The following is a 17,753-nucleotide window of genomic DNA, read 5'->3' as shown; positions in this document are numbered from 1 at the left end:
AAGGAGAAAGGGAGGGTGTGCGTGTGTGTATGTAGGCAATAACTCTGTGACAGTTTGCTGGAATGGGACAAAATGGGGAGGGGATGCTCTCGGGGGAGCCTTCAGATGCTGCACTTGAGAACCAGAGATTTTGGCTTCTTCAGGGAATTCTGCACACATGGGGAAAAATTAGTTGCTCTCCATTCAGAATAATGTAGTAGCAGGGGGAGCCTGGACAGGGGCAGGAAACAAGCCTCTCTCATTGGTTGAGCAGCTCCTGCCAGTTTGATGACATTCAGTTCTACTCCCAGCACCCCACCTGGAAGTATGTTCCTTTCAAGTGCTATGTGACCCCTGAAAACTGAATTTTAAAGGTACGATACACTTGATTTTTCTTGCTTTGTGTCCATGATGGACCAAAGCCAATTCCATGAAAATATGGGTAATACTCCAACACGGTTCTCATTCTGTTGTCGTGAAGATCCTCTCATGGTAGACAGAAACCATTCAGGGGAATTTTTAGCTTGTGTATACTTCAGATCTGACAGTCCAGCTATTCTGAAATGGAGGATGGGCTATTCTTAAAGAGACAGGCATTCTTGGAGAGACAGGCATTTTAAACTCAAGCCGTCTCAATGCCCTCTTGCTAAAGAAGCTGGCATAGTGTGTCCTGGCATCCCAGAAGTAATGTCCAGGCATGTAACAATTATGCCACTTAATGTGTGTTTTCCCTTCTGATACTTCTCTCCTGCCCAATCTTGCCTTTGACTGCACCCATTCTGTGAAGTGGTGAGAGGTGGTACCACTTGTGGGTATGCCTACAGCTTCTACTGCAGTGCCTGGATTTGGACCTGAACCATGAGCTGGAGAAGGGGCTAGACTGAGAGTCAGAGGCACCCTGACTCTGCATCACATCTCTAGCAGCATCAGAGTCAGGGTCCCACATTTGCTGTTGGGAAATTGCCTGTTTGCCACCTTCCCCTCTTGTTTAATATTCAGAGCACCTTTGTGCTGTAAGACAGAGAAGCGGAGTACATAAAATACTAGAACTCTTTTGTCATTCAATGAAACTGAATGGTAGTAAGTTCAGTACAGACATAGTTAGTTTCTGTGGAAATCATTACCAGAATATAGGGTGAAGGGCACCAGCTTAGATGGATTTAGAAAAAACTGGACAAACCCATAAGAGCTAAATAGAACTTTCAAATTCAGTGGATGGGTACAGAGGAAAGGCATATTGGGTGGTGGCATTCTGACCGCGGAATGCTCTCCCTCAGGGAGGCTCATCTAGCACCTACCATGTTGTTGTTTTGGCACCAGGCAAACCTCTTTTAATTTCCCCACACTTTTTAGTCCTCTGTACAATGCTTTTAGGACAGGAAGGCCTGGCGTGCTATGGTCCATGGGGTCATGAAGAGCTGGACATGACTTAACGACTGAACAACAAAACAACAACACTTTTATGCTGATCAGTGTTTATTTTCTCAACTGATTGCTTTTATTCTTTTTTATCCTTTTTTAAAATATTGTGATGTTTTCTCCTTAAATAAATAATAAAATAATAAACTGACTATCTGCTGGAGACCAAAAGCAAGTACAGACTATCCCCAGCACTGCCTGCTGGGGAGATTCCTAAAGGCATCCATATGGCCACTGCTGTGAGAGAATGATGGACCTCGGTGTGATCCAAGCAGCCAGTTCTTAGACTGAATTATTCCATACTGAAGGTTGCTCACAACTTTATTCACTTCAGTGGAGTGATTTTTGTATTTTAAACCACATTATGAGAACAGAATTGAGCCCACAACCTGTCTTTACACTACACATATATATTACCCCTCCTCTAGTAGCCTTTTCCTCTCCACTTACTCGAGAACACAAATAACTTCACTATTCTGCCACCAGCCATTAACTTTATTTTTTACAGCCCAAAAGAGATTCACTTGATTGGCTTGACAAGCCTGTTTTAAGTATGCTAATAACTACACCCATGAGCCAATTTTTCAGAGGCAGTAGAAATGAGCAAAAAACAATAGCTAGCAACTCCTATATCAATAAGCCAATTTTTAGGAGGTAGCCGAGTTGAGCAAAGAACAACTCTAGTAATGCTGATAGGAATAAATCATCAGTATATCAATTATTACCACCACCATTTCAGAAAGACAATGATTAGCACAGAGGGATCAGCTAATGGCTATCACATGATGACCAAGTACAGAAACCAATATAGTAGTGTGTGTGTGTGTACATGTACATACATACATGCTCACACATGCATCTGTGTAAGCCCAGTTTGTCTGTCTGCATAAGTGTGGAGGCAGATTTCTGTCTGAGATGGCAAATTAATGAGGTGGGGTTGGCTGCGTGAGGAAAGTATCCCTACCAATAGTAGAGACCCCCCGCCCAAGACACTGCTGGAGACCAAAATGGCCAAATGATGATTTGGACATATTTATACTGGACCATTGACTTCATATGGGTGAATTCAGAAACAGGATACACATTTAACTATAAAAACAAAATTCTTGTGACACTTTAAGGACTAAAAGGGTTACTATAGCATAAAGGTTTCTGGACTTGTTCACCATGAATCTGATCAAGTGGACTTAAATCCATGAAGGTTTATGCCATAATACAACCTTTCCCAACCCAGTGCCTTTTAGACATCTTGGACTACAACTACACCCAGCATAGCCAATGCCAAGGGATGATGGGAGTTGTAGTCCCTGGAGGGCAACAGGTTGAGGAAGGCTGCCATAATAAATCTCTCAGTCTTTAAGGTTCCACAAGACTCTTTGCTGCGACAGACATGAACATAGCTACTTCTCTGGAATATTTAACTACCAATACCAAAAAAAAATTAAAAAAAAATTAAAAAAAAATAAGGCAATACATTACACTTCAGGCTAAAAAGAATGTACTAATTCTGAGAAAATATTTTTCCCTGTCCAAATCTAGATTTCTTCTTCATATTAACAGTTTGAATTATACTATCAGAAGAGGTCACTGAAGTAATTGACAATGCAATCCTATACATATCTACTCAGAATTAAATCCTATCATGTTCAGCAATGCTCACTCGCTAGTAAATGTTATTTAGAATTGAGCAAATAATGGGAGAAGAAATTTGATGGCCAGGATACAATGAACTGCGGTACTAGGTGTTTGAGCAGGGTCTTTAGATTCTCTTTTCCCAAATAGCAGCTCCCTATGCTACAGGGCAAACTGCTTTTGAACCTGAGCAGTTTGTGATTTGGCCTGTGGGTGGGTGGACAGTTGTTCGAAGGGGAAAAAGTCAAACGTTCCACTTGACTAGGCTCAAGCCTCTAGTATAAGCATAAGCAGCTCTTTGGACTCTGACCCATGGAAGTAGTGAATGTATATTTGTATTACCTTATAAAAGCAGGGCTGTAGTCTGTAAGGGCAACTAGCAGCTTCAGTGCATAAGCTGGTACTGGGTCAGGTGCCATTAGAATTTGCTCAAATCTGAGACAAAAGGGGGGAGGGGAAGTGAAACACAAATATAACTACTTTAATCATGATCTCCTGTGGGGAAATATGTTAACATCTTATCTTATGACATCCTTCCTTAAATCCCTACATTGCTTTCCTGTCCATTCCTAGATCCAGCACAAACTCCTTGTCCTCTGACGTTTATTCTTTCAGCTCCACCATTCTCCACAAGTTTCCTGCTCCCTCAGAAGACATGGGGATACCCAACATTAGGTGTAACTAATTGCTTTTTCTTTGCTCATCTGCAAGCTGGATCCTGGCTTGTTCAACAAAGCACAGTTAAAACAAACTATAGTTTAGTGTTACATCCAAACATGGTTATTATATCAAAAAGGTCATTTTTAACATTTGAAATCCAGGCTGAATTTCATTACTTGTCCACTTCTGTCTAGAACAGACTAGAACTAAGCAAAAAAGTATTTCTATTTCTAGCTGATAGATGAAGTGCTTTCAATCATGTAGCCACATTTCTGATCTTGTTTACAGATAACAAGTGTCTGTTAAACTCCAAATTCCTGTATTAAATACAAAATATTCTGAGTCTTCATGTGTAAAAATAATCTAAATTACAGCAGTAATAGATGTACATATGTTTAGTCACTTCAGATCTCAGCAAAACACACTTGATTTTTTTCTCATTGTAAGTTGGAAGCAATCCCATCAAGTTCTATGGGACCTACTTACAAGTGAATGTGCACAGAATTTGCAGGCTTGTCTAGAATGATCCTTAATGGGTCGCATTTTTCAGAAAAGTGCTAATAGTGTACACTATTACTAATAAAAGTGTATTTTTTTTTTAAGGAAGCGATGATGAACATGTTGTCCCTATACAGAGCTGATCTGTTCCACACAGTAAAATGTCAGGTATGATGTGGCTCAAAGTCGTTATCCTTTCCACTGTCAATTTCATGCTTTCTAGCTATACAAATCTCAAAATCCATTCTGACTTTCACTTCATGCCTTCCTTTCAGTGCAATTTCAACCACTCATATGCTTTATTTTCAAACTTCTTCCAAACTTTAATTTCAAACTCTCGTATGCTTTCCCTTCAATTTGACACAGTCCACTTATCCCCTTTGCTCTTATTCCAATTGCTTCTCCCACTATCAATATAATGGGATACAACCAGGAGGCCCAATTTTCATTCATTTTTTTAAAAACCAAAAGGTATTTAGCAAACTGCTGTACAACTCTTCTCAGTCCAAGGGAGAGTGGATTGATTAGGAGCAGCCTACATATACAGCTGGGAAGGAAGAAGAATCTGAATAAAAATCACACCTAAGGACTTATGGGAAACCTTGTTTCTCTTCAGAAGGAGCCAGGCAGATTGTAAAACTGTGATGCAAACTTGGGTGTCCTGCAGCTGTGTAGTTTCTACAATGCATATGGCGAAGGACTGTATAAAACTCTTACAGACATCTGGCAGAGGAAAATTATGACACTGCTCATAATTATGACTATCTTACTTCTGCCATTTAAACCCAACTGCATTTTAGAAATGTGTAGTCAAAACAGATTGGTTATAGAATTAGTTTTGATTAGAAAAACCGTTCTGTACTTACTGAGGCAGCAATGAATCCCTAACGAGACACAGAAGTTTGCTGTTTGAGTTAAGATTCTCTCTCTCTTCAGTCATGACCTCGTGGCTCACAAGCAGTGATGTGGTTTCTGAGAGCAACCGCAAGCTGAAGAGTCTCCATTCCACTAGAAAAACCAATGTGCTAAGAATGTTACTGCATTGATGTCTAATTAAAGCAAAATGGGTATTATAGTTGATGTGGTCATATATTTACCATTTTGACTGGAGACCAAAGAAACTAAGGGTGGCAGGACGTAATCCATAACCTAAAGGACAGCATGATAAAGATCTGGCTTAGATTATTCAGACATTACAAAACTGAACTCCTATATACTATAATCTGTGTTTATTTCCCAATACAGTCCCTATTCCAAGAAATGAATATATTCATTCATAAATATTAAGAGAAATTGTAAATTTCTCAGGTAAATTGTTTTAGTATTATATATAAGAACATGTTCTATTAAATCCTAACTGAATCCTATCCAATTCTGGGTTACCAACAATCCTTTTTGTAGGGTAACTGGTACAGAATTTTAGGGAAGAAAAATAATACAAGCAGTATCCATATTCTAACTATAATTTATTATGTAAGATGTACACTTCAGTGGCACAATGTTGCTCATTTAATGTACAGAGGAAAACTTTTGCATCATTCAGTAAAGCATTCAGTCCCACAAGTTTTGGATATGAAGTACTGAATTTGTGTTCAGTACTTCAACTTCTTTATGTTCCTTCTTACATAAGGGCACTATACTGTTTCCATATTTCTTGGTGACCTCTACAGAGTATATTGCCTCTTCAACAGAACAGGCTTTATTTCAATTCATCATCAAAATTAATTGGTAAATGAACCAGGGAGAAGAAGGTGTCCTTGCCCTCTCAAATCCCACATAAGTCATAAATCAGTGTCTAAGGCATCAACCAACCATTGGCCAAGAGGATCCAAGAGTCCCCAGTATAGAATCTTTTCTTCTTACAAGTTGAAGATGCCCACCATGACCTTGCATCTCTCTGAGTCCTGTAGTGTAGACTGTTGTGCTGTCTATCCATATTGTGGGGCAATTTGGCTTTTGACTAATAAAAGAACTGAAAACGGAGTTCAGTAAAGCTGAGCCCTTAGGAGCATGAACTCCACCATGACACTGCTCAGGATCTAGCGGCTTTAGTCAGTATTTCAATACCTTAGGAGAGGTATTTCAACCTTTTAGAATGGGGAAAAACCACACAAAAGCTAGGAAACCATCAAAACAATCAGTGTTTGGGGGACAGGAGGTAGAGCCCGGGAAAGGGTGTGTGGCTTTCTAGGGAATCCCAGAGGGCCAGATTATTATTTCAAATTTTAATTCTGGATTTAGTTTTATCTTCATAGTTTACTTTATCGTTAGTCATTGGCATGTCTGAGTTACAATATTTTATTTTCAAGTTATGAACCTGGTTTGCATGAACATGTCTCATCTCGTGGATTATTTAATCCATGACGAGCTGTGGCACCTGCAGGTGCAATTTTGCATATCCAACCCCCACCCAGGGGTTATTGTGTAGTGGAAACCTGGTGAGCATGGGTTATCTGAGTGTTAAACAACCCTCACATATAGCATGGTTGCTGGGTTCACACAGAACAACCCCCTAGCACGGGTTGGATATTTATTTATCGTATGGCACATTTACATCCCCCTTCATGGATCACTGCCTTGTTGTGGCGAAGGGGCTTAAGTCAGTGAAGCCATAAGCTATGCCGTGCAGGGCCACCCAAGACGGACAGGTCATGGCAGAGAGTTCTGACAAAATGTGGTCCACTGGAGAAGGAAATGGCAACCCACTCCAGGATTCTTGCCAAGAAAACCCCATGGAACGTATCACAAGGCTAAAAGATATGACGCCGGATGATGAGCCCCTCAGGTCAGAAGGTGTCCAATATACTACTGGGGAAGAGCAGAGGGAATTTCCAAGTAGCGCCAGAAAAAGTGAAGTGGCTGGGCCAAAGCCGAAAGGACACTCAGCTGTGGATGTGTCTGGTGGTGAAAAGAAAGTCCGATGCTGTAAAGAACAATATTGTTTAGGAACCTGGAATGTGTAAGGTCAATGAATCAAGGTAAGCCGGAGGTGGTCAAACATGAGATGGAAAGATTGAACATCGACATCTTGGGAATCAGTGAACTAAAATGGACAAGCATGGGCAAATTTAATTCAGGTGACCATTATATCTACTGCTGTGGGCAAGAATCCCTTAGAAGAAATGGAGTAGCACTCATAGTCAACAAAAGGGTGGGAAAAGCAGTACTGGGGTATAATCTCAAAAACGATAGAATGATCTCAGTACGAATCCAAGGCAAACCATTCAACATCACAGTAATTCAAGTCTATGCCCCAACCACTGAGGCCGAAGAAGCTGAGGTTGATCGGTTATATGAAGACCTACAACACCTTCTAGAACTAACACCAAAAAAAGATGTCCTCTTCATCATAGGGGATTGGAATGCTAAAGTAGGAAGTCAAGAAATAACCAGGATAACAGGCAAGCATGGCCTTGGTGTACAAAATGAAGCAGGACAAAGGCTAATAGAGTTTTGCCAAGAGAACACGCTGATCATAGCAAACACTCTTTTCCAACAGCACAAGAGGCGACTCTACACATGGACATCACCAGATGGTCAATATCAAAATTGATTATGTCCTTTGCAGCCAAAGATGGAGAAGCTCTATACAGTCAGTAAAACAAGACCTGGAGCTGACTGTGGCTCAGATCATGAGCTTCTTATTGCAAAATTTCAGCTTAAATTGAAGAATGTAGGGAAAACCACTAAACCAGTCAGGTATGACCTAAATCATATCCCTGATGAATATACAGTGGAGGTGAGGAATAGATTTAAGGGATTAGACCTGATAGAAAGAGTGCCTGAGGAACTATGGACGGAGGTCCGTAACATTGTTCAGGAGGCAGCAACTAAATCCATCCCAAAGAAAAAGAAATGAAAGAAAGCAAAGTAGCTGTCTGATGAGGCTTTACAAGTAGCTGAGGAAAGAAGGGAAGCGAAAAGCAAGGGAGAAAGGGGAAGATATACACAACTGAATGCAGAGTTCCAGAGAATAGCAAGGAGAGACAAGAAGGCCTTCTTAAATGAACAATGCAAAGAAATCGAGGAAGCAATAGTATGGGAAAGACTAGAGATCTCTTCTTTGGGAAAGACCAGACATAGAGATATCAAGGGGTTGTTTTGTGCAAAGACGGGCATGATAAAGGACAAAGAAGGCAGGGACCTAAGAGAAGCAGATGAGATTAAGAAGAGGTGGAAAGAATACACGGAAGAACTATACAGGAAAGATCTGAATGTCCCTGATAGCCATGAGAGTGCGGTCACTGAACTTGAGCCGGACATCCTCGAGAGTGAAGTCAAGTGGGCCTTAGCAAGCATTACTAACAACAAAGCTAGCGGAGATGACAGTCTTCCAGCTGAGCTATTTAAAATCCTAAAAGAGGATGCTGTTAAAGTGCTGCACTCAATATGTCAACAAATTTGGAACACTCAACAGTGGCCACAAGACTGGAAAAGGTCAGTTTACATTCCAATTCCAAAGAAGGGCAATGCCAAAGAGTGTTCAAACTACTGCACAATTGCGCTCATTTCACATGCCAGCAAGGTGATGCTCAAAATCCTACAAGCTAGGCTTCAGCAGTATGTGAACCGAGAACTACTGGAAGTACAAGTGGGGTTTTGAACAGGCAGAGGAACTAGAGATCAAATGGCCAACATTTGAGGGATCATGGAGAAAACAAGAGAATTCCAGAAAAACGTCTATTTCTGCTTCATTGACTATGCTAAAGCCTGTGATTGCGTGGATCATAACAAACTGTGGCAAATTCTTAAAGAGATGGGAGTACCAGACCACCTTACCTGTCTCCTGAGAAACCTGTACGAGGGTCAAGAAGCAACAGTAAGAACCGGACATGGAACAACCAATTGGTTCAAAGTTGGGAAAGGAGTATGACAAGGTTGTATTTTGTTGCTCTGCTTATTTAACTTATATGCAGAGTACATCATGAGAAATGCCAGGCTGGATGAATCACAGTGTCAGGGGGCCCTAGCCGGCCTCTTTCAGTCTACTCCAGTAGCCAACTCCAGACACAGACAAAGGATTCTTTTCAAGGCTTTATTCCTTTTACAACCTAATAACTCTATCACCAGCGACTAAGCTATGAACAGCAGAGTAACCTATGCCCCGGGTTTGGAAACAGTTGGTCCCCGTTTGAACGAGAATCACTTGCAGACCCTGAACTTATCGGCTAGGGAGAGACCCTCCACTTTTCCCTTGGGTCCTCTGGACGCAACCGTTGCTTGCGCACCAAACAGACGCTATGCCTCCTTTCTGCACCCTCCATAGCTTGTCGCTCTTTGCGTCTGCGTCGAGCATCCAGCCAGCCCTCCCCCCGCGCTCCTTCACTCCCAGGACCGCTATCTATGTCTGGAATGCCGGCAGGAGGAATCTCTGCCAGCTGCAGAGCCTGGGAGGGATGAGCGCACTCCTCTCACATGGACAGCTGTTCCTCCTCAGAATCAGAACTGCTCTGAGGTTCTATGGGCTCAGTGTCCACCCTGACACACAGGTCAGAATTAAGATTGCCGGGAGAATTATCAAAAACCTCTGATACGCAGATGATACCACCCTAATGGCAGAAAGTGAAGAGGATCTAAAGAGCCTCTTGTTGAGGGTTAAAGTGGAGAATGCAAAAGCTGGTTTGAAACTCAACATTAAAAAAAAAACTAAGATCATGGCATCTGGCCCCATCACTTCCTGGCATATAGAAGGGGAAGAAATGGAAGCAGTGACAGATTTTATTTTCTTGGGCTCCAAGATCACCGCAGACAGTGACTGTAGCCATGAAATTAAAAGACGCTTGCTCCTTGGGAGGAAAGCTATGGCAAACCTAGACAGCATAGTCAGAAGCAGAGACATCACCTTGCTGACAAAAGTCCGCCTAATCAAAGCTATGGTTTTCCCAGTAGTAACGTACGGCTGTGAGAGTTGGACTATAAGGAAGGCTGAGCGCCGAGGAATTGGTGCTTTCGAACTGTGGTGCTGGAGAAGACTCTTAAGAGTCCCCTGGACTGCAAGGAGGTCCAATCAGTCCATCCTAAAGGAAATCAACCCTGAGTGCTCATTGGAAGGACAGATACTGAAGCTGAAGCTCAAATATTTTGGCCACCTAATGCGAAGAGAAAACTCCCTGGAAAAGACCCTGATGCTGGGAAAGATTGAAGGCAAAAGGAGAAGGGGATGGCAGAGGATGAGATGGCTAGATAGCATCACTGATGCAATGAATATGAACTTGAGCACACTCTGGGAGAGAGAGGAGGACAGGAAGGCCTGGCGTGCTATGGTCCATGGGGTCACGAAGAGTCGGACATGACTTAATGACTGAACAGCAACAACATTTACATTGCATTACAATAAAAACACAGAGCATAATAAATATGAAATGTAAAATATAAAATATAGACAGGAATATTACAAACGTATATCTGTAACCTAGACATACGTTTTTACTTCACTTGTCACAGCCAGGAAATCAGCAAAGTCTCCACTGTAGGCTCGGTTTTACACTCTGTCACTATATGTTGGATAGTTTGTTTTTCAGCCCCACAATCACAATTTGATGATGTTGTTTTGCCCCATTTATAAAGGGCATCTGCACATCTACCATGACCCGTGCGAATTCTGTTCAAGGTTGTCCATATTGCAAGGAGCTGGTCAAATCCAGGTGGTTTTTCCAAGATGCAGGGCAAGCTTCGGCATTGTGGAGGGCAGTTTCCTAGCCAATGTTGTTTCCACGTGATGTGGATATTGAAATCATCTTCTAGAAGAGCTTTAGCGGCAGTAATGGCTGGATGTCTCGATCTTAACCTCTTTCGCTCCAAGTAGATTATGTCATTTAATATTGGTAGCTGGAGATTGTCAATAATCTTCTGGTATTCTTGAAGAAGGGCGCTCTTTCGTCTTGCATCCGGAGGTGGTATATGGCTCAAAACAGGCAGCCAGTATGTGGGAGTAGATCGTATCGTCCCAGTAATACGCATTGACTCATGCAGTTGTGTATCGATCTTTCTCATATGCAGACTATTAAGCCACACTGGGGCACAGTACTCTGCTGCTGAGTAAACCAGACTGAGTGTGGTCGTTCTCAGCGTATCTGCTGTTGAGCCCCAGCTAGTGCCGCATAGTTTGTGTAGAATGTTATTTTTACTTCTCAGTTTGGCAGCAGTCTTCATCAAGTGTTCTTTATAGGAAAGTGTCCTAGTGACCCCAAGACATTTGGGATGCATGTTGTGATTGAGCCGGTTTCCCTGAAATTGAACGTTGAGCTCTCTGCCTGCTGATCTATTACAAAGGTGGAAGCATGTTACTTCCGTCTTTGTTGGATTGGGCTGTAACCTCCACTTACAGAAATATTTATCCAGTATGTCTAGATCAGAAGTGAGGACATCTTCAGTTGTCTTAAAGGATTTATGTTGTGTGGCTATAGCCCAATCATCCGTGTAGCCAAACTTCCTTGACTTTGTGTGTGCTATGTCAGCTATGTATAGATTGAAAAGGGGAGGTGCAAGAACCAAGCCTTGTGGTAGTCTGTTGTTTAAAATTTTAGGGACGCTAGTATCCTCTCTTATAGTCACAGAGAAAGTTCTTCCAGCAAGCATATTATCAATAAGTTGGGTAGTTTTTCGGCATGAGGTTACTTGTGTTAATTTATAAAGTAGTCCATGTCTCCACACTGTATCATATGCTGCACTTAAATCTATAAAAGCAACTGATGTTTTTTGCTTCACCCGACATACTGCTTCTATATAGGTTGTTAGTGAAAGCACTTGGTCAGCACAGCTTTGTGCAGGGCGAAATCCAGCTTGTTCCACTGGAATTATCTGGAGTATCTTCTGGCTGATTCTATTATGCAGAAGCCTTTCGAGAAGCTTATTGACAGTGCTTAGCAGTGCAATTGGTCAATAGTTCTTTGGTTGGTCATTTGTTTTTCCCGGTTTGAGTATTGCGATGATTTTTGCTTGCTTCATCTTGTGTGGTGTTATACCTGTTTCCATGATATCCGAAAAGGATTTCATATAAAAAGAATCATATGAAAAGTGATGGATATGAAAAATGGTGTCTACATGCGCTCTGCATGCACCACAGCCTCACTGTGTGAACATGGGTTATGTGAGGGTTAAACAACACTCACATAACACTAGAACAGACCACGGGTTATGCAAGTGTTGTTAAATAACTCACAGTGGGCTGTTATGTTGTGTGAACCGGCCCACTGTGTAAAGTTTATACAATCTAGTAACTATAGTGTCTGTATCTCCAGAACCTGAAGCTAAAAGCATAAGAAGTTACAAAGAAAATAAGTGCTTCTATTCTATTGGCAACCAAACTTTGAACCAAATGTTTAAAGTTACGTGTTGGCATTTTAAAAATCTAAGTGTGTAAAGTTACAAAAAAGCCCATTTAGAAAAAAAAAAAGTTAAACCACTTTCCTTTTTATTACTGACAGTTAATTTGTAAAGCCATGACCCTAATAACTGCTCAAGATCTGGCAATATTCCATTTATTAGTGAGAGTACAGCCAGTAAGCATGCAGCTGTTTCATGTTCTGCCAGAACTTACTGTTGAGCGGTAATGCATCAACAAGACTGGATGTTGTATTATTGCTTCAAATGTTGATAAAGTAGTCTTGACCAGTTCTTCTGAAGCTGTTTGGCCTGTAGGGGAAAAACATCGCATATGTCTTTTGCATTTTTCAGACGAATAATGATTTTATATAAAGACCATGACAAATTTCCTGAATTCACTTACCTATTGCTCCATCTAAGTTAGTGTCTCCGCAATCTATTAATTTGACAAAATTCTGGGGAAGAAACGCACAAACCAAAAAATGTTAGCACATTCTCCTTTATTCTAAAGATCTGCTTCTTTGTTAAATAAATATGATATAGAATAATATCTACATTGCAGTGACAGTATTTTAAGGTTAAAGATTTTATAACATGATGGCAGCAGAAAACCTCCACACAAGGAACATAATTTTAGCCTCTTTAAAACATTACCACATTGACTGTACAATCCTAACTTGCTATGTCTACTCAGAAGTAAGCCCCATTGCGCTTAATGGGACTTACTGTCAAGTAAGGGTGCAGAGGATTGCAGCCTCAGTGTTTTAAATTCAACTACTTCATAACGTAATCTGAACTTCAGCCAAGTTTTGGCACAATCAAAACTATTCTGTGCTGGACAACATTAGCATAACTAAGAATGATAATTTCCAGTTTAAAAATCTAAAGTTATTAACAAGTAATGCCATTACATAAACATTAGATAGACAAAAGTAGGTCATTAGATAGGATTTTCTAAAGGGATTTTGAACTTCAGGATAGAGCTATGTTAGAATTAAGATATAGCTCTTCTAGAAAACACAACTTTGCTGTTTGCACCATATTTTTGGTATCCTCACATAATGCACAGCCTATGGATGCACCTAAATGTTAAGTAAGTACAGAAATTATACCCTCCTACATTTTAAGGATAGCCTAATAAATCATCCTTCTGAGGAGCGGCAAAAATGAAATATTAATGCTCTGGGATAAGTAAATACTTCAGTATTATTCCCACTGCTCTTTGTGCCACTTAATTTATTTCCATTTTTCGTATTCAATTTTATGTACAGAAGACATTTTATAGGGATGCAAAAGATATGTCATTGATGCTTATATGCCAGATAAGCAGTCACCCTCAGCAGTCTTATATTTTATCAGATCGTACAGATGGGTTACCTTTTCAGCATTTTGACTTGCATAGAAAAAATATCAGATTTTTTTTTTTTAATCCTGGCCTGTTGAAAATAAATAAGGAGTAACCTGATCATTTATTATATTTAAATTCTACCTTTCTTTTTCAACAGAAAAACTCAAAGTGGCTTTCAAAAGAAATATAAAATACAAATGGGTCAAAGCAGGTTAATGGAAGGGGCTCACTTTCCTACCCCTATTAAGTGGCAGGCCACTGATGGCACTGAATAGAGGAGGGATTTCATGAGCCCATGCAAAAATGCACAGAACCTCACTGCACACACATAAGCTCACTGCACTTGCAGACATTTCATTTATTTCATATTCATTGAATAGCGCATCATACACAATCCCATTTCTCAAACAAATACACAGAACAGCATGCAACATGAAAACACGCACACATATATTCTGTTGTGCTTCATAAACAAACACACACAGCAGCTCCTGTTCCCCCATCCATTGAATTCATCCAATTGCATTTCACCATTGTAGTCTGCTCACTCCAATAGCAGGGGAAGCAGGCTCTAATATGGAAGTTTCAATCTGTCAGCTAAATGTGTGTTGTAATACTCACGCTTGGTTAATTTACTGATTAAAATAGGAACTTTGAAACCTCATAATTTTATGAATATACAACAGATTTTAATCAACCCAGCAAAAGGCATGTCCTTGCAATATATTCCCATTTTTGAAATAAATATAAATTACCAATAGGATAAATATAATATTTGTTACAAGTGGGAACAAAAATAATTGCAAATAGCATGAAAGCTGTAGTTCAAAGAATCATTTTAAAACTGATGATTTTAAAACTACTACAGTGGCACGAAAAAGTTTGTGAACCCTAATGATAATCAGGGAAATTCCATAGTTTTACCGTGATAGCCTTTGTGAATCAAAACTAGTCCTTTTCTAAATATCCAATAGGGCTTATATTAACCAACTCTGTGTCTTGTGAAATAAAACGATGTATAAATTAGGCAAACAATGAGTACTTAAGAGTCAGGGTATGTGCAAAAGTAAGTGAATCACTGGTTACATCAGCTCAATTAAAGGGAATGATAGAATCAGGTATTTAAATAATTAGGTAGAACTTTGGGGGGAGTTTGGGAGGCCCCACCCTATAAAAGGATCAGAAACTCCGTGAGTTTGGTCTTCACCATAAGGTTCTGTGGAAACACGTCATGCCACAATCAAAAGATATCTCTGAGGATCTCAGAAGAGCAGTTATTGCTGCTCATCAGTCTAGAAAGGGTTACAAAACCATTTCTAAGGATTTGGAGCTCCACCAATCCACTGTCAGACAGACAGTCTACAAATGGAGAAGGTTCACGATCACAGTCACTCTAACCAGGAGCAGTTGTCCTACCAAAATCTCTCCAAGAACAAACTGGTACATCATCCAGAAAGTCAAAAAGAACTCCAGAGTAATATCCAAGGATCTGCAGGCCACTGTCATCTTGGCTAATATTAATGACTCAACGATCAGAAAAAGACTAAACATGGGAGGATAGCCAGGAGGAAACCACTGCTTTCTAAAAAGAACACTGCTACCCATCTGAAGTTTGCTGAAGATCACATAGATGGTCTCCAAGACTTCTGCCACAATGTTCTCTGAACAGCTGAGTCAAAGGTTTTGGGCCTCAATAAGAAACATTACATTTGGCGAAAAACAGACACTGAGTTCAAACAGAAGAACCTCATCCCAACCATCAAGCATGGGAATGTGATGGTTTGGGCCTGCTTTGCTGCCCCAGGACCTGGGCGGCTTGCCATCATTGACACAACCATGAATTCTGCAGTGTATCAGAAGATTCTAGAGAAGAATGTTAGGCCATCTGTCCATGAGCTGAAGCTCAACCGAGCATGCATCATGCAACAAAACAATGATCCTAAACTTACAAGTAGATCTACAAAAGAATTGCTGCGGAAGAAGAAATTCCATTTTAGAAAAAGAAATGCAAGAAAGCAAAATGGCTGTCTGATGAGGCTTTACAAGTAGCTGAGGAAAGAACAGAAGCGAAAAGCAAGGGAGAAAGGGGAAGATGTATCCAACTGAATGCAGAGTTCCAGAGAATAGCAAGGAGAGACAAGAAGGCCTTCTTAAATGAACAATGCAAAGAAATCGAGGAAAACAACAGAATGGGAAAGACTAGAGATCTTTTCAAGAAAATCGGAGATCTCAAGGGAACGTTTTGTGCAAAGATGGGCATGAAAAAGGACAAAGAAGGCAGGGACCTAACAGAAGCAGAGGAGATTAAGAAGAGGTGGAAAGAATACACAGAAGAACTATACAGGAAAGATCTGAATGTCCCTGATAGCCATGAGAGTGCGGTCACTGAACTTGAGCCGGACATCCTCGGAAGTGAAGTCAAGTGGGCCTTAGGAAGCATTAGTAACAACAAAGCTAGCGGAGATGACAGTATTCCAGCTGAGCTATTTAAAATCCTAACAGAGGATACTGTTAAAGAGCTGCACTCAATATGCCAACACATTTGGAACACTCAACAGCGGCCACAAGACTGGAAAAGGTCAGTTTACATTCCAATTCCAAAGAAGGGCAACGCCAAAGAGTGTTCAAACTACCGTACAATTGCACTCATTTCACATGCCAGCAAGGTGATGCTCAAAATCCTACAAGCTAGGCTTCAGCAGTATGTGAACCGAGAACTACCGGAAGTACAAGCTGGGTTTCGAAGAGGCAGAGGAACGAGAGATCAAATTGCCAACCTTCGTTGCATCATGGAGAAAGCAAGAGAATTCCAGGAAAATGTCTATTTCTGCTTCATTGACTAAAGCCTTTGATTGTGTGGATCACAACAAACTGTGGCAAATTCTGAAAGAGATGGGGGTACCAGACCACCTTACCTGTCTCCTGAGAAACCTGTATGAGGGTCAAGAAGCAACAGTAAGAACCGGACATGGAACAACCGATTGGTTTAAAATTGGGAAAGGAGTACGACAAGGCTGCATATTGTCACCCTGCTTATTTAACTTATATGCAGAGTACATCATGAGAAACGCCGGGTTGGATGAATCACAGGTCGGAATTAAGATTGCCGGGAGAATTATCAACAACCTCAGATATGCAGATGATACTACCCTAATGGCAGAAAGTGAAGAGGATCTAAAGAGCCTCTTGTTGAGGGTGAAAGAGAAGAGTGCAAAAGCTGGTTTGAAACTCAACATTAAAAAAACTAAGATCATGGCATCTGGCCCCATCACTTCCTGGCATATAGAAGGGGAAGAAATGGAAGCAGTGACAGATTTTATTTTCTTGGGCTCCAAGATCACCGCAGACAGTGACTGTAGCCATGAAATTAAAAGACGCTTGCTCCTTGGGAGGAAAGCTATGGCAAACCTAGACAGCAGAGTGAGAAGCAGAGACATCACCTTGCCGACAAAGGTCCGCATAATCAAAGCTATGGTTTTCCTAGTAGTAACATATGGCTGTGAGAGCTGGACTATAAGGAAGGCTGAGCGCCGAAGAATTGATGCTTTCGAACTGTGGTGCTGGAGAAGACTCTTACGAGTCCCCTGGACTGCAAGGAGGTCCAATCAGTCCATCCTAAAGGAAATCAACCCTGAGTGCTCATTGGAAGGACAGATACTGAAGCTGAAGCTCAAATATTTTGGCCACCTAATGCGAAGAGAAAACTCTCTGGAAAAGACCCTGATGCTGGGAAAGCCTGAAGGCAAAAGGAGAAGGGGACGGCAGAGGATGAGATGGCTAGATAGCATCACTGATGCAATGAATATGGACTTGAGCAACCTCCGGGAGAGAGCGCAGGACAGGAAGGCCTGGCGTGCTATGGTCCATGGGGTCACGAAGAGTCGGACATGAC

At 41.0% G+C, this 17,753-nt stretch overlaps 1 protein-coding gene across 12 annotated transcripts in view; it reads right to left on the bottom strand.

The window, feature by feature from the left end:
• Nucleotides 1-17,753, bottom strand: part of ULK4 (unc-51 like kinase 4) — a 367,782-nt gene that overhangs the window by 198,884 nt on the left and 151,145 nt on the right. For all 12 annotated transcript variants that reach the window (XR_014792296.1, XR_014792295.1, XR_014792297.1 and 9 more), the window contains exons 26-30: nucleotides 12,917-12,968; nucleotides 12,728-12,822; nucleotides 5,286-5,337; nucleotides 5,055-5,196; nucleotides 3,373-3,465 (exon numbers count right to left, since the gene is read on the bottom strand). Coding sequence is in view for 9 of the 12 variants with exons in the window: in XM_084858057.1 (XP_084714183.1) it covers nucleotides 3,373-3,465; nucleotides 5,055-5,196; nucleotides 5,286-5,337; nucleotides 12,728-12,822; nucleotides 12,917-12,968 (434 nt within the window). In the remaining 3 variants the exon portion in view is untranslated. The remainder of the gene's footprint in view (nucleotides 1-3,372; nucleotides 3,466-5,054; nucleotides 5,197-5,285; nucleotides 5,338-12,727; nucleotides 12,823-12,916; nucleotides 12,969-17,753) is intronic.

The sequence above is a fragment of the Heloderma suspectum genome, chromosome 5, assembly GCF_057233095.1.
Source record: "Heloderma suspectum isolate Gila_16-S chromosome 5, 16-S_ref, whole genome shotgun sequence".
In the NCBI taxonomy this organism is placed as follows: Eukaryota; Metazoa; Chordata; class Lepidosauria; order Squamata; family Helodermatidae; genus Heloderma; species Heloderma suspectum.
Note: the sequence above shows the minus strand (reverse complement) of the source record. Positions and strands in the feature narration are given on the sequence as shown.